This window comes from Podarcis erhardii, assembly GCF_964252035.2.
Source record: "Podarcis erhardii genome assembly, chromosome: 15".
NCBI lineage: Eukaryota > Metazoa > Chordata > Lepidosauria > Squamata > Lacertidae > Podarcis > Podarcis erhardii.
Genome location: NC_138505.1, coordinates 2779793 through 2802204, shown reverse-complemented (window position 1 = coordinate 2802204; position 22412 = coordinate 2779793). Strand labels below are relative to the sequence as shown.

The window sequence follows — 22412 nt, the reverse complement described above, 5'->3', positions numbered from 1 at the left end:
AAATTGTGACATCAATCCCACGAGAGGCATCGAAGGCCCCCAACTTGGAAGGCTTCCGGAGAGAATTGGACAAATCCATAGAGGAGAAGCCTATCAATGGCTCTGCTCTGCTGTCACTGTCAGAAACTGCAGGAGATGATGCTGTTGTGCTTGTGGGGCACCTGGCACACCTGGTTGGCTGCTGTGAAAACAGGATGCTGGACTATGATGAGCCCCTCCCCCGGCCTGATCCAGCAGCTAAGGTCTTCCAGTGTTCTTACAGCACTCACCCGGTTTTCCTCCTCAAATATCTTCTTGTTTTCCGGAGAGGCGTAAACGGCTTTGTTCTGGTTGAGGAGACGGCTGCGGCCGAAAGATTTGGGCACCAGGACCGTGTCACCTCGGCTTCCCACATCTGTGAACAAGAAACGTGGAATGTTTTCGTCTGCAAAGCGGGGTAGGAACTAAAGCACTCTCCCAAACCACAGGGCAAGAGAGAGAGAGAGAGAGAGAGAATATGCTCTCTTTACAAAACACACCCGGTGTATAGTTCCTTCCTGGAAATCCCAGCTCAATTTTAAAATAAAAATTAAGGCAGGAGAGAAGTTTCCAGTCTGTATCACAACAGTTCCTAACCTGATGCTCTCCAAATAGGTTTCGGACTACCCCCTACTAAAGATACTTGCATATATATTTAACTGCACTATCCTAGCATCTTATGTTTGAAGATGCGATTTAGAGAACATGAAGAAATAAATGCGTGGTCCCTGGAGCCGAATTGCCCAGAGGCGAAAAGCAGATCATGCTTTTTTCTTTCTTTTTTCTGAAAGAGGGAAGTGGGTGTTGAAAGCAACCAGCTGATCGGCAAGCGATCAGGGAGCCTAGAGATAAAGGAGGCTGCCTGGGAGCGGGGAGGTAAAAGCCCATGGATCCTCAGGATTTTTGCATTGGGTCACCCCAAATTCACCATCAGGTCACACAGCATGTCCATGGGCTACAGCCTGCACCACAAAAACCATACATCCACTGTTTCGTTCAGAATATTTTTTTTCTTGTTTTCCTCCTCTAAAAACTAGGTGAGTCTTATGGAGCGAAAAATACGGTAAATTCAGATTAGCATGGGCTTCTGCATCTTCTGCAGAACGGCACTGGATGTGCAAGTAAGATGAGGAGCTACGTACCGTCCACGGTTTGGGTGAGGATGAGCTCCAGAGGCTCCTTGGGTTTGTGTTTGGTGTCCTCCACCAAGCGGTAGACCTTATACCGGCGGTGCTTAATCCGAGGCTCCCGGCCCACCTTGCTCAAAGGCACCTTCCACCAACGCTCCACGATGCACGTTTCCTGAGCAGCGGAGACAGAGAACTTGGGATAAATCACCAACACCTCCGCTCTGACACAGCCGCTCGGACTGCCTCCTCGCCACTCCCTGTTAGGAGGCCCCCTCTCTAAAAACAAGGGTTCTAGTCCTCATGGTTCAAAGACAAGCACAGGGAGCTGCCTTGAGCCGAAAGCAAGTTCCTTTTTTTAAAAAAAATATTTGCTATATACTTATTACATACATACAAAAAGGAATACAATTACATAAATTATAAAATTAAAATTCCAAAAATACAAAAAACCCCCCAAACCATACAAAAATTCCAGAAATACGAAGTGGAAAACGAAAATAAAAAGAATAAGGATATACAAGAAAGAAAGAAAGAAATAAAGAAAGGGAAAGAAAAGAAAAAAGGTTGACTTCCTTCGGCCACTATACCGGTTCTCTAATCTCATATTTGGGTTGTCTGTAATCATTTTTTACTTTGCAAAGAGGCAATTTGTTTACCTGTGAAAAATGGTGATTTTCTTGAGTAAAAATGAGAGTACCCCTAAACATTTTTTTAGAAGAAAAGCACTGGGGACACACACACATATATATACACATATACATATATATACATATACAGTGGTACTTTGGGTTAAGTACTTAATTCGTTCCGGAGGTCCATTCTTAACATGAAACTGTTCTTAACCTGAAGACCACTTTTGCTAATGGGGTCTCTGGCTGCTGCCGCATGATTTCTGTTCTCATCCTGAAGCAAAGTTCTTAATCCGAGGTACTATTTCTGGTTTAGCAGAGTCTGTAACCTGAAGCGTATGTAACCTGAGGTACCACTGTGTCTCTGTGTGTGTGTGTGTGTGTACACGCACGCGCGTGCGCGCACACACACAACACACAACACACAACACACAACACACACACACACACACACACACACACACACACTGGTACCTCTAAGATACCGGAACGGATCCCCATTCACATCTAGAAGCAAACGTAACTAGCGAAGGCACATCTGCGCGCGCACGCATCGCTTTTCGCCGCTTCTGCGCATGCACATGACGTCATTTTGAGCATCGGCGCCTGCGGCGAAACCCGGAAGTAATGCAAGTAAAACCGGCGGGACCAGAAATTCATGGAAAATTCGTTAAAGTTGTAAAGTGATGCGATATGTATTTTTTCTTGATGAAAATTAATAAAAATAAAATAAATAAATAAATAAATAAATAATAAAAATGCATTTTTTGTTTAAAAAAAGAGACTCCCCAAAAAGCGACCCCCGAGAGACACCCCCCGCCATGTAATTTCTCTGAAATGACCCCCAACTAGCTAGTGGAGTATTGGGAAAGTATAAGTGATAATGAAATAACGTTAGTGGCATTTAAAGAAGCTCTGTAAGAGCCTAAGAAATATTGTAAAAAAGAAAAACAGGTATGAAAGGGTCTACTAAAAGGCAGTAGTAAATTCAGGAAAGGTGTAATTAAAAAGTTTAATCTGGATGATTATCAGAGAGGCTGAAGGAAGTCCCAAAACGAGAAAATTTGTGAAAGTTGGAATGTGGTGCGATATGTACTTTTTCTTGATGAAAATTAATAAAAATTAATAAAATAAAATAAATAAATAAAAATGTATTTTTTTTTAAAAAAGAGACTCCCCAAAAAGCGACCCCCAGAGACACCCCCCGCCCTGTAATTCCTCTCAAATGACCCCCAACCTCCGCATCGCAGTCCTGCCCCCCTTCGCCCCCTTAGCAGTCTCCCCAAAGCGACCCCCCACCCCCTATATTTCTCCCCAAATCTAATATTTTAAAGTGATTCTCTCTTTCGGAGGGGCCCCCAAAGCGACTCTGAAATGACCCCCAACCTCCGTCCCCCCCCCCCCCAAAAAGAGCCTCGTTTTAAAGGCCTCCATTTAGATAGGCATCACTCCTGCCCCCTTTCGCCCCCTTAGCAGTCTCCCCAAAGCGACCCCCCACCCCCTATATTTCTCCCCAAATCTAATATTTTAAAATGATTCTCTCTTTTGGAGGGGCCCCCAAAGCAACTCTGAAATGACCCCCAACTAGCGAGTGGAGTATTGGGAATGTATAAGTGATAATGAAATAACGTTAGTGGCATTTAAAGAAGCTCTGTCAAAACCTGAGAAATATTGTAAGAAAGGAAAACAGGGGATGTTAAAAGGCAATAGCAAATTTAGGAAAGGTGTAATTAAAAAGTTTAATTTGGATGATTGTCAGAGAGGCTGAAGGAAGTCCAAAAACGGGAAAATTCGTTAAAGTTGTAAAGTGATGCGATATGTATTTTTTCTTGATGAAAATTAATAAAAATTAAATAAATAAATAAATAAATAATAAAAATGTATTTTTTGTTTAAAAAAAGAGACTCCCCACCATGTAATTTCTCTGAAATGACCCCCAACTAGCTAGTGGAGTATTGGGAAAGTATAAGTGATAATGAAATAACGTTAGTGGCATTTAAAGAAGCTCTGTAAGAGCCTAAGAAATATTGTAAAAAAGAAAAACAGGTATGAAAGGGTCTACTAAAAGGCAGCAGTAAATTCAGGAAAGGTGTAATTAAAAAGTTTAATCTGGATGATTATCAGAGAGGCTGAAGGAAGTCCCAAAACGAGAAAATTTGTGAAAGTTGTAATGTGGTGCGATATGTACTTTTTCTTGATGAAAATTAATAAAAATTAATAAAATAAAATAAATAAATAAAAATGTATTTTTTTTAAAAAAAAGAGACTCCCCAAAAAGCGACCCCCAGAGACACCCCCCGCCCTGTAATTCCTCTCAAATGACCCCCAACCTCCGCATCGCAGTCCTGCCCCCCTTCGCCCCCTTCGCAGTCTCCCCAAAGCGACCCCCCACCCCCCTATATTTCTCCCCAAATCTAATATTTTAAAGCGATTCTCTCTTTCGGAGGGGCCCCCAAAGCGACTCTGAAATGACCCCCAACCTCCGTGTCCCCCCCCCCAAAAGAGCCTCGTTTTAAAGGCCTCCATTTAGATAGGCATCACTCCTGCCCCCTTTCGCCCCCTTAGCAGTCTCCCCAAAGCGACCCCCCCACCCCCTATATCTAATATTTTAAAATATTTCTCCCCCAAGACCCCCCCCCACCCCCCATACATTTCAGCCCCCCCCTCCTTCCTCACCAGGGGGGCCGAGAGGCGAAGCCCCCTACATACGAGCGGGACCCCCAGGGAGGCCCCTGTCAGGATCAGGCCCCTCGCCGCCGCCGCCGCCGCCAGCATCGCCCTTCCCCTCACGCGCCTCGCCTCGCGCAGGCCCCGCAGAAGCCTCGGCCTCGCCTGGCTCCGCCCGCCGGGGTGGGTCGACCGCGGGGCGGGCAGCGCGGGAGGGAGGAGCCGGCGGGGGTGGGGGACGACCCACACACACACACACACCCGGCACGCTTCCTTCCCCCAGGATTTCTTTACTCCTTTTTCTCTCTTGCCTGTCGTGACACGGTAGCAAAAAAAACCCACCTCCCTCGCGCCCCCCCCCAAAAATAAAAGCGTGTCAAGAGTGCCACTGAGCATACGCAGAGTGCAAAAATCCTTCTTTTTTTTTGCAAAGAGGAGCCCTTTGCTGCAACCCGCCTAGGGCCAAGGCTGAGTAATCGATTAATATCCACTAGTTATTTTAAATTTATTTTTAATTTAAATTTAAATAAATTTAAATTTATTTTTATTTTAAAGTTATTTTAAAGTTAAGAACTGTATAAGAAGTGGATAAAACGGTGGATTTATCAGAGGTGCTGATGGAAGTCTAAAAAGATTGTATAAGTGATAAGTTTTGTGGTACATTTTATAACGGATATGTTAAAATCAATAAAAATTATTATATAAAAAAAATGTTCGCTAGCTATTATCCCCCAAAAGTTTTTGATTTGAGTTTCTGCTTAAATGAGGCTGAATTTTAATGTTGTATTTTAATCTTAAGTTGTATTTTAATCAGTTGTTTTTATACCTGGTTTTAGCCGCCCTGACTTGGCTGGGGAGGGCAGGGTATAAATAAAAATTATTAATATTATTATTATTCATATTTCTATTGCCAGCAAGATCATCGTTAAATTTATTTACTGACGCCCTGGACGCCGGTGCGGTTGGGCTGCGTGGTGCCCGCAGGATGGGCAAAGGGGGCAGCAACTGGGGCCCAGCACAGAAGCCTGGTGAGTAATGGGGCAATGATCTCCCTTGGTTTGAATAGGCTGGACCAGTGGCTCTGGGCTGTGGGCCGGCTCCAAATACTGGGAAACAAGATCCTAGTCCTCATGATTGCAGCCAAAAGCTTTGCTCTTGGGCTCTGGGCTCCAGGCAGGCTAGCAAGCGATAAGAACACAAGATTCTAGTCCTTAGGATAGCAGCTCTTGCTTGAAAGGGGGAGGGGGGGGCAGGATGTTGCCCAAAGATTAAGGCTTTCTGGGAAATGATCTATAATGAAATGAAAAAGGTATTTAAATATACCTTCCTGAAGAAACCAGAGGCCTTTCTCCTGGGCATGGTCGGCCAACTGGAGCCAAAGAAGGACAGAACTTTCTTTATGTATGCGACAACAGCAGCAAGAATACTCATCGCAAAATACAGTGGTGCCCCGCAAGACGAATGCCTCGCAAGACGAAAAACCCGCTAGACGAAAGGGTTTTCCGTTTTTCGAGGCGCTTCGCAAGACGAATTTCCCTATGGGCTTGCTTCGCAAGAAGAAAGCCCATAGGGAAATCTCCGGGAACCTCTTTTAAATGCTGGCGGTGGGGAGCAAGCCTTTCCCCCCCCTCCAGCCTTCAGAAGAGGTCCAGGAAGGCCGGCGGGGGCCAAAAGGCTTTGCTCCCCACCGCCAGCATTTTAAAAGCGGTCCGGGATAGCAGGGAAGCGCTTCCCGCTATCCTGGACGGCTTTTGAAGGCAGGCGGGGGGGAGCAAAGACGTTCGCCCCCCGCCAGCCTTCAGAAGAGGTGCTGGGGGTGGGAAGAAAAGCCCTTGTCCCCCCCCCCAGCCTTCAGAAGAGGTCGGGGGACAGACTGTCCCCGGACCTGGTCTGAAGGCGGTTTCCATAGGAACGCAGTGATTGATTTTCAATGCATTCCTATGGGAAACCGTGCTTCGCAAGACGAAAAACTCGCAAGACGAAAAAACTTGCGGAACGAATTAATTTCGTTTTGCGAGGCACCACTGTACTGGAAGACACAAGATCTACCCACTCTGGAAGAATGGCAGATGAAGATGATGGACTATATGGGACTGGCAGAAATGACCGGCAGAATCTGAGACCAGGGAAAAGAGACGGTAGAGGAAGACTGGAAGAAGTTTAAAGACTATTTACAGAAACATTGCAAAATTAATGAATGTTAGAACGATGTTGGACAGAAATTAAGGGGTTTCCAGCTGTAATGCTTAAGAGATATGAAAAATAAGGTTTAGAAATAAGTAAAAACTAAATGGTGAGGATTTGCTGAACTAACAATTTGAATTGGAATACAAGAAAGGGAGGTATGAGGAGGTCTGGAAAATAAGTTACAAGAAAATAAGTAATGGAAATTCTATGTGTTTTTAATTATTTTTGTATTTTTATATTTTTGTATTTATGTTATTTTCTCCTTTTTTATTTCACATTGTATTATTTTTGGAAAACTTTAATAAATATTCTACAAGATCCTAGTCCTCATGATTGCAGCCGAAAGCTTTGCTATTGGGCTCTGGGCTCCAGCCAGGCTAGCAAGCGATAAGTACCGTACACAAGATTCTAGTCCTTAGGATAGCAGCTCTTGCTTGAAACGGGGAGTGGGTGGGGGGCAGGATGCATCCCAAAATCTGGACTGCATCCGTCCACGTTGGTGGAGCAGGAAGTCACAAAAGTCACAAATTAGCAGGGTGCTCTCTCTTTTTTTTATAATACTTTTTATTGATTTTAACATATAAATTATAATACGTACCACAAAACTTTATCACTTATATAATCTTTTTGGACTTCCATCAGCACCTCTGATGATCCACCGTTTTAATCACTTCTTATGCATTTCTTAACTTTATTTTACCTTTAAATTTCTTAACTAATCATCCTCCCCCTTATCCATTTTTGCAATAGTTCCAATAATACTCCTCACAAAACTTCTTGCAAACCTACAAACATCCTCTGATCTTCAGAAATACTTTTCAAATAATCCGTAAATTTACTCCAGTCTTCTGTGAATCTCTGGTCCCACCGATTTCGAATCCTTCCTGTTAGTTTGTCCAGTTCTGCACAGTCCATTAATTTCACCCTCCAAATTAGCAGGGCGCTCTCAATGGCCTCTGAGCATGCACCGAGTGTGTTTCTCCTTTCCTTTCTGCAAGTACAGCATAAAGGTGATTTTTAAATTTATTTAAAAAGTCGTAAGGACAAAGTGACCCAGAACAAGCACGTTGTGTCTTTCTCTCACCAACAACCCCCACAGAACCGAGGCTCTTCAAAAAGGAAGAGCAATGTGCCTCTGAGCGTGTGCAGAGTGCGCCCCTGAAGATAATTCACTGGTTTTTTTAAAGAAATGCATAGAAAAAAATAAAATGATTTTAGAATGTTGTACCATTTTAATGTTGTTAGCCGCTTCGGCTGGGGAGGGCGGGATATAAATAAAATTATTATTATTATTATTATTATTATTATTATTATTATTATTAATGCATAGGGTCCCAGGGTTGGTCTCCAGCATCTCTTAAACCCCTGCCTGAAACCCTGGAGAGCAGCTGCCAGTCAGTGTGGACAATACTATGGGCAGCCCCGAACCATAGATTTAAAGCACACCCAAGCACATTTCAAACACATGGCTTCCCCCAAGGAATGCTGGGAACGGTAGTTTGCCAAGGATTCTGCGAGGGAGGGAAACTACAGCTCCCATGATCCTCCTGGGGAAGCCGTGTGCCAGATATGTGTGTGTTGAATGTGCTTTAAATGCATCCCATATATTGCGGACCCAGAGCCAGGTGTGCTTATGAGGGAGAGGATGCTGTGGTACCCAGGAGTGGGAGGAGCTTTGCCTGGGTGTGGCCAGAAGGGGGCATGGCCTCTCACAATGATGCTTGTGACACAGCCCAGTTGCCATGGGGCAGAAGCTTACGCAGGTCACAATAGGGGTCCCTCGGGTACTTAAGGCGGGGGCCCTGCCACCTAGGACCCACTTTGCCCGGGGCCGGGAGGCACTGCCCAGCAAAACGCGGCGGAACCGGGCACCCATAAACACCCTTTCTTGGACCAAGAAGGGGGCGATACGGAACTGCCTTTATCCGCTATCATTCTCCAGCCCCTCTTTCTGCGCCATCAGCAAGCGCCGCCTTAGATATCGGCGGAAAATGACGCCCAGTGGCAAGAGGTAAGAGGTGGCCACGCATGGGTGCCACCTTGTAGGATGTGCCACCCATATATTGCTAGGCACATATAGCGCGCACGGCCAAGGATCAGAGACTATGGGAGCGGCTGCATGTCCCCCATCCCAGGACTGGGAACTTTTGGACCCCCAGATTTTGTTGGGACAGCTGCCTGGAGATGAAGAAGCACCATAGTTCAGTGGTGGCACAGCTGCTTGTCATACAGATGGCGCCAGGTTCAAGGCCCGGCATCTCCAGGAGGAGCTGTGTCAGAGACATGTTTTCAGAACGATGAGGACTGGGATCTTGCTTCATTTTTAAATCTCAGTGGTAGAGCATCTGCCTTGCAAGCAGAAGGTCCCAGGTTCAGTGTCCCCACCATTTCCAGGTCCCCACCATTTCCAGACCCCTCTCTGAAATGCTGTTACGCTGCTGCCGGCCTATGTAGACAATATTGAGCAAGATGGACCAATGTTCTGACTCCACTTCAATCCACTCACTTCCTATTTCCTAGTCAGCACATTATACTGCAGATATTAATACTGCACATTTTGAAGCAAGTGGAAACATACAAGCTGACTCCTTGTTGTCCAGACCCATAGGTTTGATTTGAGCTTTACTTTTTCTTCAAAACAGAACAAAAACATCAGAGATACATCCAGATAATTCCATGCACTTATCTTGTGCGTGTCTAGCACAGGCTGGGCATCTTAAAAATAACTTTGAATAGGATTAAGATCAAAACTCTTGTCTGTCCCCCATTCCAGCCCGAGACTGCGGGCTCCTGGAGAGCTTCCTTATCGCAACTTGCTTCCACTCCGGCTGGGATCAAAAGACTACAGTCATACCTCGGGTTAGATGTGCTTGAGGTTGAGCGTTTTCAAGTTATGCTCCGTGGCAACCCAGAAGTAACTGAGTGCGTTACTTCCGGGTTTCGCCGCTCACGCACGTGCAGACGCCCAAAATGACGTCACGCGCATGCGCGGAAGCGGCAAAACACAATTCGCGCACTCGCAGTTGCGTCTTATGTTTTACTCAGGATGCAAACAGGGCTCTGGAATGGATCCCGTTCGCATCCAGAGGTACCGCTGTAAAGGCATCTCCCTTTCAAGATGAGGATTTGCAACCCAATACCTCCCGTGTGATCTAAAGTTAAACACATGGTCAGAACTACCAGACAACAGTAACAGTTAATTTCCAACCCATCGAGGAGCTCAGAGGAAAATCTCCCATGTTAAAGCCTTCGGGCATTTTTCATTGCAGTGTGAATTGAGCCATTATACTTTACACATTATTATTCAGAATTATGGGGCCAAATGTCAAGTTTCTAGCCCCTTGTGTTCAAGGCACCTGCTGATTTCAGAACCTGCTTCCCGGGCTTATCCATGGCACCTATTTTCTTGTCTCCGTTCTGCGGCACAGCTCAACCCTTACCCAACGTGAGAGCTTGAGCATCCGGCCCCGGTACTGCCCGCAGTGCTCCTGAGTTCGTGGGCGGCTGCCCAGACAGGAGAAGGAGCCTCGAAGGAGACCAGGCGGCCCTTAAAGAGGTATATAAGGTAGGCTTCTTCTGCCTCGGGCCTTTCCAGCCTTGCATATGATCAGTATTTATTATTATTATTATTAGAAATTTTATTACGGTCCAGAGACCCAACAAATCCTTACAAAGCAATGCACAATTCAGACAGCCTACCTCCAGGTTAAACAAGCATTTTGTTCAAAAGATAGGGATCATTGGTTCTTGCAACCACCAATAAAAACTTTACCACTGCTAGTGTTCTAGTGTTTGTCCGGTCTTCCAATAGGAACCTGACATGGTGAGCCTCTGATTTTCCCGAGAAAGGTACCAGCAAGGGTAATATCAGTTCAGCCCTGGCTTGATCATACTTCGCACAGTGCAGCAAAATATGCTTTATGGAATTGATGTCTTGAGCATGCGAGCAAAGTCTGTCCTGGTAGGGAACTCCTCTCAACCTTGCATCCAACACTGCAGAAGGAAAGACGTTTAGTCTGGCTTTGCTGAAAAGCCTTCGATAGTTTGGTACTGTCAGGTTTTTAATGTAAGATGTTAACTTAAAGACATGCTTATTGTACTCCTACTGCCAGCAGACTACAGACTGTGTGTGATCGAGATCGCAAGTCACTGTGTGCATTATCCCATAATCTTTGCTTTAAAATCTTTTGGGCGCCTTCATAACCCAGGTAATACAGTTGGGGTGGTGTGACAGACCAATAGAGGTGGCTTTTCTAGCCCTGGTTTTCTGCCATTTGCTGACAAATTCCTCATTGGTCAGGTGTTGGTACAAACCCTTCCCTAGATCAAACACTGAAATCCTGAGCCCATTATGCTTTAGTTGAAATTGGGCATTCACTAGCTTCTAACAGCAGTATGGAGTTGGGGACACAGTTGGGTACCTGCAGCAGAGATCGGAGAAATTTTGCCTGAAAGCCATCTATAACTTAGGCAGGTCCCCATTATGCCAGACATTTGCAGTGTACAGGAGTTGGGAAATGGATTTTGAAAACCCTTAAGGCTGCTGGAACGTATTTGCCGCCCTTTGTGTTATAATAGACCACCATCTGCTTGCACGATGCTCTAGAAAAGTGCACAGAAAGGGTCTCAGCCCCAATGAGCTTACAATCTGAAATCTGACAACAGGGCTCCCACCCCCATTATATATCTACCCCACCTTTTTTCTGCAAGGAGCTGAAGGTAGTATACACAGTTTGCCCCTACCCCCCCCCCAACCTCAGGGAAATATCCTCTGCCTGAAGTCCTGAACAGCTGCTGCCAGTTCGTGTAGACAACACTGGGTTTGATGGACTCATGGTCTGGCTCAACACAAGGCAGATTTCTCCGGGGAGAATATTCATTCAGCCTTTACTGACACAATTTAGACAATAAAAATCACATAAAATATTTGCAATGCAGACCTATTGAACACATATAAAACTTATAAAAGACTCAGTAGCCACCATTAAGTAGTTTTAAATGAGACTTTGAAAAAATCTCAACTAAATAGTCTGAAACCATCTCTGTAGTTGGGTGGGAATATCATCCCTCAGTGGATATTGAATTACAGATGCTTTGCAAATAGATACTTTCAGCTTCAAAGGAGTCGCCAGCAGGTCTCTCCAAAGAGTGTTGATTTCACAAACTGAGTTTGGGGGGGTGGGGTGGAAAGGTTGTGGACTCAGTTTTGCTAGTTTCCTTCCTTCAACTGGTTTAAATATATTGCATGGGATTGGGCGATATATACCCTCTGGGGTCTCCTTCCAAAGTCTACAATTTTCTAACGAAATGTTGCCATAACTCAGCACTTGTGCAAACCAGCTGACATCTCCCTCTTGCGCAGGGATGGAGGCATTTTAGCAAATCAATCAATCAATCAATCAATCAATCAATCAATCAATCACCGGCACTCTCCACCTGAAGGTTGGAAAGACGGGGGATTTTGCTAAGGTGTTTTCTAACCAGTAGTTGCAAACGTTTTACCCAATAACTGCCCAGGCTGGGAATCTCACTGTTTTCGCCGGCGAACGCCAACATCCCGACCAGCCGGTTCAGTTGGACTTCCATTTTGCCCGCGGCAGCCAGGGGGTCACCCACTGGCACGGCCTCCTCCAGGCACGCACGGTTTTCCTCGACACGCCTCACCTTGCCCTGGACTGCAACAGCCGCGAAAGGTGAGAGAGATTCTCTGCTGCAACTGGGTGTCAGAAGTGGGTGGCTTTGTCATTGCGCACGGAGTAGACACACTGAATGTCCCTACGTTGGCCGTGCCCATTCTTCTCAAGACATCTGCTCTGAGTAGGACTAACGTTGGAAACAACCCAGCGTTTTTCCAGCAATTTAGAGACCACCGCTCACCCCCACTCCCAGCTCTCGGGGGAAATATTAGAAGCAAAGCGAGGGAGGCACAAAACCAATGGAACCCAAACTCAAAGCGCTGAGGATTTATTTGTGGGCAGAGATAGCGCTGGGTGCTGTCGCCTGCATGGGACCATGGGAACCTAAGATTTACAGGAGGAGGAAAAAAGTTGACGGGTTGGGGTTGAACTTTAGAAACAGCCCAGAGTGTTCTGAACATGCTCAGTGATAATGGGGTGCTAATTTTTGCATGTGTAATGGAAGTGCCAGAGGGAGGGAGGAAATGGAATAGAGTACTGTATTTTTTGCTCTATAACTCACTTTTTCCCTCCTAAAAAGTAAGGGGAAATGTGTGTGCATCTTATGGGGCGAATGCAGGCTGCGCAGCTATCCCAGAAGCCAGAACAGTAAGAGGGATTGCTGCTTTCACTGCGCAGCGATCCCTCTTGCTGTTCCGGCTTCTGAGATTCAGAATATTTTTTTTCTTGTTTTCCTCCTCCCAAAACTAGGTGAGTCTTGTGGTCTGGTGCATCTTAAAGAGCGAAAAATATGGTATCTTCAACAAGAGCTCCTTGCGCTGCATTTTTTTGCTGCAGCTAACATAGATTTCCACCTCCCAAAATGGCCGATTTGAACCGCTAGCAAACTTGGCACTATGCTTTGGCTCCGTAAATAATTGTGGGGTGCATGCAAAGGGAGTGGGGTCAGACTGGGGCGCTTATGGCTGGACCTCCAATTTAAAACGGGGGCAAAAACACACACAACCTCTTTCCCTGTATGTAGAAATCTAGCATGTCAAGGAGAAGAGTAGCCTTTTCTGTGACAGTCTGGTTTTCTAGGTTCAGGGAATTCTTTGGATAGATTCACTCATGGGAGCTCTCACCCACATTTCAGTGGTATGGGCCACACACAAGCTGAACACCTTACTGAGGACTAGTCCCTTTGCAAGCCCTGCTTGCAAGAGAACAGCACCCTTAGTAATAATAAATGCTTAATACGGACCCTGTGGCTGTTTCTGCTCCTAGCCTGACTGCAACGCTGGAATACGTGGAAGAAAACACAGAGGCGGACCAGGTGCTTGTTAACTTCCACAAGTCTCGACGGGACAGGGGTAAGAAAAGAAAAAGATCCCCCTTGCTAACAGAATCTGGGTTTTGATTCCTGGACTATTCCACATGCCAGAAATCTGGAAATGATATAGAAAAGGGCAAGGGGGGTGGGGAAATCCCAATTCCAAATTTGGGCTTTTATTAGGCCAGAAAAAACATCCTAAAAAAGCATAAAAAAGGGCCAGAACATTTTGGTCGAGCGTCATCCAATTTGGTCACCAGGTAGGTGCAGGAGAGAACCTTGCCTGAAACCATAGAGATGCTGCTGGTCAGTGCAGACAGACTTAGCTGGACTAATGGTCTGGCTCGCTCTAAGGCAGCTTCCTATGTTCCGATTCAAAGCCACGTTTTTTTCAGAACCATGAGGACTGGAACCTTTACTTTATTCCAAGGGGGTCCCGGGTTCAATGCCCAACGGCATCTCCCGGTAGGGCCGGAATCTACCTGTCTTTAGAGTGTGAGGTGGAAGGCAAGAGTGAAAACCAGATTGCTACTGGACCACTTATGTTCATTCACAAAGCCCTCTAACAGCTTGGTGTCCAAACACTCCCTGATCCTTTATGCTCTGCCACGATCCTCTGGCAGGGCGCTTTCAGAGGTTGCTCACGCACCTCTTGAAGTTCAGTCAGCTCTGTGGCCCTGCGGAACTCCTTGCCACTAGAAGTTGGGCAGGAATAATCCCTGCCTTGCTTTTGATGTCTGTTAAATCTGACAGGCCTCTGCCATGCAGTTTTATTTTTACCAGTCAGCACCAATTGCTGTTTCTACTGCTCTTAAGGGAAGCGTGTATATACAGTGGTACCTCGGGTTAAGTACTTAATTCGTTCCAGAAACTGTTCTTAATCTGAAGCACCACTTTAGCTGCTGCTGCCGGAGCACGATTTCTGTTCTCATCCTGAAGCAAAGTTCTTAGCCCGAGGTACTATTTCTGGGTTATCGGAGTCTGTAACCCGAAGCGTATGTAACCTGAAGCGTATGTAACCCGAGGTACCACTGTACACTGCATTTTTATGAAAGTGTGGCTTGACAAACATGTGGATAAATGGGATAAATCAGAGGAAAGATGGGGAAAGATCATCTCGCCCTTGGTTTCCTAATCCTCTTCTTTTTCTCCCCTCGCTCGAAGGAGACTTGCTACGAGCCTTTGGCTTTTTGGGTTTCACACTCCTGCGGCCGGATCACCCTTCCCTTCCTCCCTGGGAGGACGTCATCTTCATGGCTTACCCCATGGAACGAGAACTTTGCCAAGCGGAGGAGGATGAGAAGTGGAGGACCCGGAAACAAGACCCATTTGGGAGGCAGGGTGGGGCTGTTCTTGGCGGACAGGCTCCCTGAATGAGCAGATCACCAATTTCCCCAGGGGGTGACATTAAACTGGCACCACAGCTCACAGCATCCCGTTTGTTTCTTTGTTTAAAGGTAAAGGGACCCCTGACCATTAAGGTCCAGTTGTGACCGACTCTGGGGTTGTGGCGCTCATCTCGCTTTACTGGCCGAGGGAGCCGGCGTACAGCTTCCGGGTCATGTGGCCAGCAGGACTAAGCTGCTTCTGGCAGACCAGAGCAGCGCACAGAAACGCCGTTTACCTTCCTGCAGGGCCCCCAACCAGCGACTAGTTCCTAAGTCAGCTGATGGCAAGCACGGTTTGGGTCTCCCTCTTCCCCCTCCCCATCTCGTAAATCCCTGTTATGTTAAGACGGAACAGGTGTCCTTTGTTCCTCTGGTCGTGGCACCACATCTGTATGAGGAGGGTCAGTTGAGGTCCAGCGCCGAGGGCCTTCTGGCAGTTCCCTCACTGCGAGAAGTGAGGTTACAGGGAACCAAGCAGAGGGCCTTCTTGGTGGTGGCGCCCTCCCTGTGGAATGCCCTTCCACCAGATGTCAAAGAGAACAACAACTACCAGACTTTTAGAAGACATCTGAAGGCAGCCCTGCTTAGGGAAGCTTCTAATGTTTAATAGGTTATTGTCTTTTAATATTTGGTTGGAAGCCGCCCGGAGTGGCTGGGGAAACCCCGCCAGATGGGCGGGGTATAAATAATAAATTATTATTATTACTATCCTCTATCCATTTTTCTAAACCTCTTTTAAAGCCCTCCATACGCCCTGCTCGTGAGGCAATCCCATGGTTTACCTATGTGCCGTGCTCCTGACAAGAACTCGAGAACAATCCAAAAACGAGCCTTTATTTAAAGAGGAAAACAAGAATCAATGTAATAATGTATGTAACGCACACCGAGTTCAAACACCGCATCTCGTTTGGGGGGGGGGGGGAAGAGGTGGACACAGCGCCAAAGGCGCTTCCAACTTTTATGTGCGATGCCCAGTCTTGTCTGTCCCCACCCCCAGACGCAGACATGAGAACTCCCACCATGTCCAAAACTAGGATGCTTTTTAAAAATAATAATGGGCAAATCACCAATAATGGGAGCAGGAGGAAATGCGGCCTCTTTTGGACAACACAATCTTCTTGCTTCTGAGAAAAGGCCAACCCCCTTTTAACACCAAAAGAATGGGGCTCAACCTAAGGTTTTTAAGACTTGTCACAGTAGGGCTAGATGTTGAGGGCACCCCTTCTCTCACCACCCCTGGGCCAAAATGGCCAGAGGCAGGTTGCCGCTCCTAACAACCCTCTAGATCAGGCATGGGGCACCTCTGTGCCTCTAGAGGTTGCCGGACTACAATTCCCATCATCCACGCCAGTGGCCATGGATGATGGGTGTTGTAGTCCGGGAACATCTGGATGCACAAAGGTCCTCCCGCCCTGCTCTAAGCTGGATTCAGCCTCCCTCCCTGACCCCTTTCCATATCTGAAACATCAAGCTGCCCATCGCCACTGCCATTTACAACCACCCTTGTGAGAGAATGGCTGTCGTTCATCCTGTCATCTTAACGATGGTTTGCCTCCTTTGAGCTTGGCCTAATCGATGGTCTTGCATCCCATCAACACATGCAACAAAAGTCACCTGATGCAATCCTGCCGGGCTGTACTATTTAAGGATATGGCTGGGAGATAGGAGAGCCCTTTGCGGACAATCCCCTCCATTTCAAATGCAACAACAATGCTAGGAGAGAACTCCACTGCCCTCTCCACAATATGATGAGGCATTGAATTTGGACTGGGTGTGGTGGGAGCATTTGCACCGTTCCCCCCAGGCAAGCCGAAAAATGGTATGGCCCTGGAAACACGTGACCCACAGAGACCGGATGCAGTTGGTTCCCTACCCACCCTGTGACAGAGGGAAGAGGAGCAGTTAGCAAAGCCAACAGAACTTAGAATAAGGTTTGCAACATTCCTTTGCCGAGGCCAGCTGACCTGCAGGAAAAAAGACGATGACTCTAGTAGCTGTGCTCGTCTCCCAGCTGCTAGTACCGGTCGAGAATCAAGAGGACAGAGTCTCAACCCACAGCTGGGCATCTGTGCGTCGGCAAGATCCTCAACGGAGCGCTTGACCCTTCACCGCAACGGCGCTAACAAAACTCTGCAAATAAACAACAGCAGCACATGCAGATCCTTCTCGGAAATCCCTTTGGGAAAGCCGTGACCATGCGGAACAGAACACAGCTCTGGGCCTGCCAAAGTCTTACAGTTTTGCAAGCTTTGAGAAGGAGCAAAAGTCTTTTTTTTAAAAGAGTAAGGCTCTTCGCGGCTACAGCCAACAAATGTCCCCTTCCCCTCGGACGTGGCAACACGCTGAAAGCGTCAACTTCCCCCGGCCGGTCAAGAAGTCGGGATGTTTCCGAGTCACTGAGCAAAGCTGGAGGAACAGGCGATTCCCTGTGCTGCTCAATTCCAGGCAGAAAATCTGGAAGCAAAAGTGGGGACAAGAGGAGAGATCAAATTCCCTGTGATTTCCAAACAGCTGCCACCCATTCCTTCCAATACCCAAATCGGCTGCCTTCATGCCAAGCCTTTTCCCAGCACAGCAGCTGCCCATTTCTCCCCAAATGGTTTCTCCACGTTTGGGAGACTTGCCAGGTACGTAGAAATGTTAAGTGTGCAAATTTAAAGCCCCTCAAAAGTGAGCAGGCGAGAACTTGAGAAGAGCCTGTTGGATCAGGCCAATCGATTGGGCACTGAGGTTCTTGCTCGCTCACGATCCTTCCTCTCTCAGGAAGGGCCCCCTAGGGACTCGGCACCCCTAGGAACTCACCGGCTTCACAGTGGGGCTCCCCACCTGTGCAGCTCAAGGGGTCAAGGAGCCACTGTCCAATGGAAGGAGCTCACCAGCCTCTGAGACGGAGGCAACTTCTGCAGAGTTGAGAAAAAGTGTTAGGACAAGGTTTGCTGGGGGGTTTCGCGCTACCGTTAACAGCGACAGTGTGCCACAAGGAGTGTAGATGTGCTCAGAAAGCCCCTTCGAGCGAGTGCGTTAAACCCCACAGGAAGCAGGATGAAACCCAGGATTTGAGCCTGACAACCACCGACTTGGAGATCCGTGCTGATACGTCTTATTGTGCCCGGTGCTACCAGAGGGTGGGAGATCTTTCAGCAAAGTGGCCCCCGTGGGTCTGAGTGGGTACTGCTGCAATGGGCAACAAAGAGGGCAGGCAACCACACTTCTCATTTTTAGCTGATCACATATAAAACGGGCGGCTTTTCCAAGATGCTGAGGACAAGGCAATAGCTCAGCAAATCACGAAAGAAAGCTACAGCCTGTGGAAAGGTCCCTTTCACGGAGTACAGTAGATCCAGGAAAAACCTGAAGGTGTTAGGATCGTCCTACTCGCGTGTAGGACCCTGGCAGAGACACATGCCCGACTGGCATGTCCTCTCCCTCTTGGTCGTCGTTCGGGAGCTTCAAAAGCTTTCTTCAGCCCGAACATCACAGCGACCGATTCCAACAGACACCGGCACACATAATAATAATAATAATAATAATAATAATAATAATAATAATAATAATAATAAAAATAAATAAATAATAAAATTTATTTATATCCCGCCCTTCCCAGCCGAAGCCGGGCTCAGGGCGGCTAACAACAATAAGGGATCCGCAGTTTGCGCAATTGCATAACAGATCTCAGCAACTCAGCATTTTGGCTAATCTACTTTATTTATATATAATATACTTGGGGCATTCTGCCTTAGCTCCTTCCTCTTTCTCATCAGACAGCAAAGAGAAGAACAAAGGAAAATAGTCCCACTTCACAGAATACAGTAATACCAAAACATCCTGTCTCCGTCACTTCCCACACTGTGGAATGAAAACATACACCATCATGTGATAGAAAACAATCCCATGACTGCGAACACAGAGCAAGAATCCTAACAGGAGGTCGTGTGTCAACTTCCAGTCTCGATGGCTCCCATTAGCCTTCAGGAGTCAACCAACTTAAATGAAAGTCGATTAATCTACGCATAAAAAGTAGCGGCTTTCCCCCAAATACCTAAGGTCCCAGTCCTCATGGTTCTGAATAAAAGGGTTGATACTTGAAGTCTGGTGGAGGCCCCATGGTTTGCTACCTAGGGATGTTTTCCCTCCACCCCCAGAGCTCTCCAGAACACAACCGCCGTCCCAAAGCAGAGGTGATCAAGGCAACCAAAGCTGGCATCCCGTGTGTGGCAGGCAGTGTGCCCAGTGGCACCCGGCTCAAGCGCAGTGCTCCCCCTTCGACACCTCCAGGAGTGCCGCTTCAACCAGAGACGACCGTACCTTCCCTCCCGCTGCCTTCAGAAACAGGGCTGGAGGGGCCGCAGGACGTGCCACTAGACTCATCGTCGAGAGAGGGGGACCCTTTGCAGTAGAAGACCGAGGAATCACAAGTGTCCCCGGACGAGGAGAGGTAGTAGAAGTAGCCCCGGGGAGAGTAGGTGCTGCTGTCCGCCTGGCTGATTGACAAGTCCTCCTCGCCGGGGGAGCCTTCGCTAGAGAGCCAGGGGGACGAGGCCCCCTCTCCGGGTTGGCCAAGACCGCTGGGGGTGGACGCCTGTTCCGCTTTGGCCGCCCACAGCTCAACGTCCGGCAGAGGGGTCAACTCCATCGCTGCCTCTGCCCGAGCGGGCATTTCTGGAGGCGGGTTCGAATCAGAGCGCCCACTGCCGCCCCCCGTTTCACAGGGGCGAGGTGTGGAGGGGAAACCCTCCGAGGGGGTGGCAAAGGGGAGGGAGAGCTGCAGGGACTCCAGCGAGGGGGGGAGACCTTCCAGGGTGGATGCCAAGCAGTGGGGGGGCTCCGTCTCGTCCCGAGGTCCTTCAACAGGCTCATCTGATGCAAGTCAAAAGGGCGGAGTTCATTTCACACACACAAAAAGACACACACTACCTGGTTGTGAAAAATTTCAATGCGGTTTACAAAAAAAAAAAAAAGATTACTGGTATGAAACAATAATCCAAGAATTCCGAAAAGCTTTTTTTTAAATAGACTTAAAAACAGATTAAAACTCACATCAACTTCCCAGTATGCTTTTAATATTCATAAAATAAGTATTAAAATATTGGGGGGAGCTATTGGTTTTATTTTTATTATGTATTTTGTGGTTTTATATCTTGGCTTTATTCTGTGAACTGCCCTGGTATAGGGCGGTATATAAATTCAATAAATAATACTAATAAATAATAACTTGCGTACTGCCCTACACCCGTAGCTCTCAGGGCATTTCACAACATAATACAATATAAAAAACCCACAAAATACATAGTAAAAACAAGAGCTTGTCTAAACGCATGTGTTTTTAAGCAGGTGGCAAAAAAGAGTCCAGCGAAGGCGCTTCGCTTCTCAATCGGCAGGGAGTTCCAAAGTGCAGCTGCTGCCACGCTAAAATGTTGAGTTCTTCCAAGGGCGGAATGGGTGGTAGATGGCACTTGTAGAAGTGCCGATTCTGCCAGGGCACCCATGGGGTAAGGCTATCTCGTTGGTAAACTGGTCCCGAGTTGTTAAGGGCTTTATTCACTAGTAGTAACTCCTTGAACCTGGCACTGTTAAACACACACCGGAAGCAGCCGTCCTTTGCAAAGGGCTGCTAAGAGTCAAAGCTGGAGACAGGACACTTTCTAAGGGAATCAGCCAAAGCCTATCTTTTTCTTTAATTCCCTCTGTAAAAAAAAACCCCAAACAAACTCCAGTTACATTGTGTCAGGAGTTATTCAAGGTGCAGGATAGAGAAGGGGTTGTATTCAATGCAGCACTAATGAAATAGTTCCAGGAACCTTCTTCCTCTCTCCTAAACAGTCCTGAATTTTCCCCAAACTGCTGGAGCAGATTTGGGGGCAACAAGAGAGACACATTGGTTCTTTTTGGGGGGGAGGGAAGGGGAGTCACACTGACCCCTGTGTTAGCGCAATTATTGAGCTGAATACTGAGCAAAATATAAATGACTCTCCCCATAGTGCAGAAGATTTGATAGGAAAACTACCGTCCAGAGATGTTCATACTAAATGCGGCCAAGACAAAAGAAAATGGTGGTGCGATTTATTTATATATAATGGAAGTGTGGCTTAACGGTTAAGTGGGTTAGGCCAGGGCTCAAATCCCCACTAGGGATAGAAAGCTGGCTGGGTGTCACTTTCTCTCGGACAAACCTACCTCGTTGTGGGGATAAAAAGGATGGGGTTGTGGTAGAGGAAGAATGCTGAATGTCATTTTGAGAAACTTGGATACAGTGGTGCCTCGCAAGACGAAATTAATCCGTTCCGTGAGGCTCTTCGTATAGCGGTTTCTTTGTCTTGCGAAGCAAGCCTATTGACAGCTTAGCGGATTAGCGCTATTAGCGGTTTAGCGGCTTTTAGCGGATCAGCTGATAAGCGGCTTAGGGCTTAAGAAAAGGGGGGAAAACCCTGCAGGAACTCGCAAGACATTTTTGTCTTGCGAAGCAAGCCCATAGGGAAATTTGTTTTGCGAAGCGCCTCCAAAACGGAAAACCCTTTCGTCTAGTGGGTTTTCCGTCTTGCGAGGCGTTCGTCTTGCGGGGCACCACTGTATAAATGTCAGTAGCGAATACACCAGTTGCTGATTTGCTACCTGGCCAGGTTCAAGGTGCTGTTTTCAGTCAATAAAATAAAGCCCCCGCTCTAGGATTGTGAGAATCCATCATGGGAACTCCCTGCCTATTGAGGCGCCTTCGCTGTGCTCTTTTCTGCACCTGCTGAAAATGCTTTTGTTTGGAAACTGAGAAGGCTCGAGTGCAAAAGCAGGGACTGGCAGAGCTGTGAAAAGCCTCTCTGCTTTGAGAGCCTCTATGGGGCTCACAGACCAAGCGCCCAGAAGTCAGCTTTAGGCAGCTTCTGGTGTCCTCGGCATTCCTGTTTTTGGAAGTGACCAGGGCACACCGGTGCACAAACCCACCTAGCGGGACAGAGGAGCTTACCGGAAAGGCTGAGGCAAGACAAAGTGAGGGGCATCTCGTCGGGGGTCTTCTGCGTGTCTGAGAGAAGGCTCTCCAGGGACACCCCCGTCACGTCTCCCTAGGGGCCGAAACAAGGGCTGTCAAGGTACACGCAGAATGAGAAAACGTTTGGCCCTGTCTCTCTTTTTCCACTGGAAATATGGCTTACAGAGTTTGGTGCTTCTTCCAGATTCATAAAGTGATAAAGAAATGTAGAGTTCGAAGGGACCCACATGGTCATCTAGCCTAACCCCCTGCGATGCCAAAACGTCTCGTAAAAAGAGCCTGCTGGATAAGGCCAATGGCTCAGGAGTCCGGCATCTTGTTCTCACAGTGGCCGATGAGACACCTCTTTGCGAGCAGAACCAGAGCGCAAGAACCCTCTGCCCCCTCCACCAACCGGTATTCAGAAGCGTTTCTGAATCTGAACATGGAGGCAGAGCACGGCCATCATGGATGGATGCAGCCAAGA

General features: G+C 47.3%; 3 protein-coding genes across 6 annotated transcripts in view; 1 reads left to right on the top strand and 2 right to left on the bottom strand.

Annotated features, from left to right (window-relative positions):
• MRPL9 (mitochondrial ribosomal protein L9) overlaps positions 1 to 22412 on the bottom strand; it is a 91510-nt gene that overhangs the window by 5858 nt on the left and 63240 nt on the right. The window contains exons 2-4 of one of the 2 annotated variants that reach the window (XM_081841397.1): positions 4454 to 4557; positions 1161 to 1320; positions 270 to 394 (exon numbers count right to left, since the gene is read on the bottom strand). In XM_081841397.1, the coding sequence (XP_081697523.1) occupies positions 270 to 394; positions 1161 to 1320; positions 4454 to 4552 (384 nt within the window). In that variant the 5' untranslated portion in view covers positions 4553 to 4557. Of the gene's footprint in view, positions 1 to 269; positions 395 to 1160; positions 1321 to 4453; positions 4693 to 22412 lie in introns of those variants that run through there. The other variant, XM_081841396.1, reaches the window with a different exon arrangement.
• OAZ3 (ornithine decarboxylase antizyme 3) lies at positions 8374 to 15009 on the top strand (the record flags this gene model as incomplete). The annotated part of the gene is given in 6 exon segments (XM_081840767.1): positions 8374 to 8642; positions 10060 to 10120; positions 10122 to 10196; positions 12149 to 12324; positions 13534 to 13619; positions 14744 to 15009. Coding segments are annotated over 6 exon segments (876 nt in total). The 3' UTR covers positions 14953 to 15009.
• The window catches only part of TDRKH (tudor and KH domain containing), a 28350-nt gene continuing 21715 nt past the window's right edge, over positions 15778 to 22412 (bottom strand). Inside the window, exons 12-14 of one of the 3 annotated variants that reach the window (XM_081840962.1) lie at positions 21923 to 22019; positions 17770 to 17867; positions 15778 to 17421 (exon numbers count right to left, since the gene is read on the bottom strand). In XM_081840962.1, coding sequence (XP_081697088.1) covers positions 17803 to 17867; positions 21923 to 22019 — 162 coding nt within the window. In that variant the 3' untranslated portion in view covers positions 15778 to 17421; positions 17770 to 17802. Of the gene's footprint in view, positions 17422 to 17769; positions 17868 to 18632; positions 19825 to 21922; positions 22020 to 22412 lie in introns of those variants that run through there. The other 2 variants (XM_081840961.1, XM_081840960.1) reach the window with 2 other exon arrangements.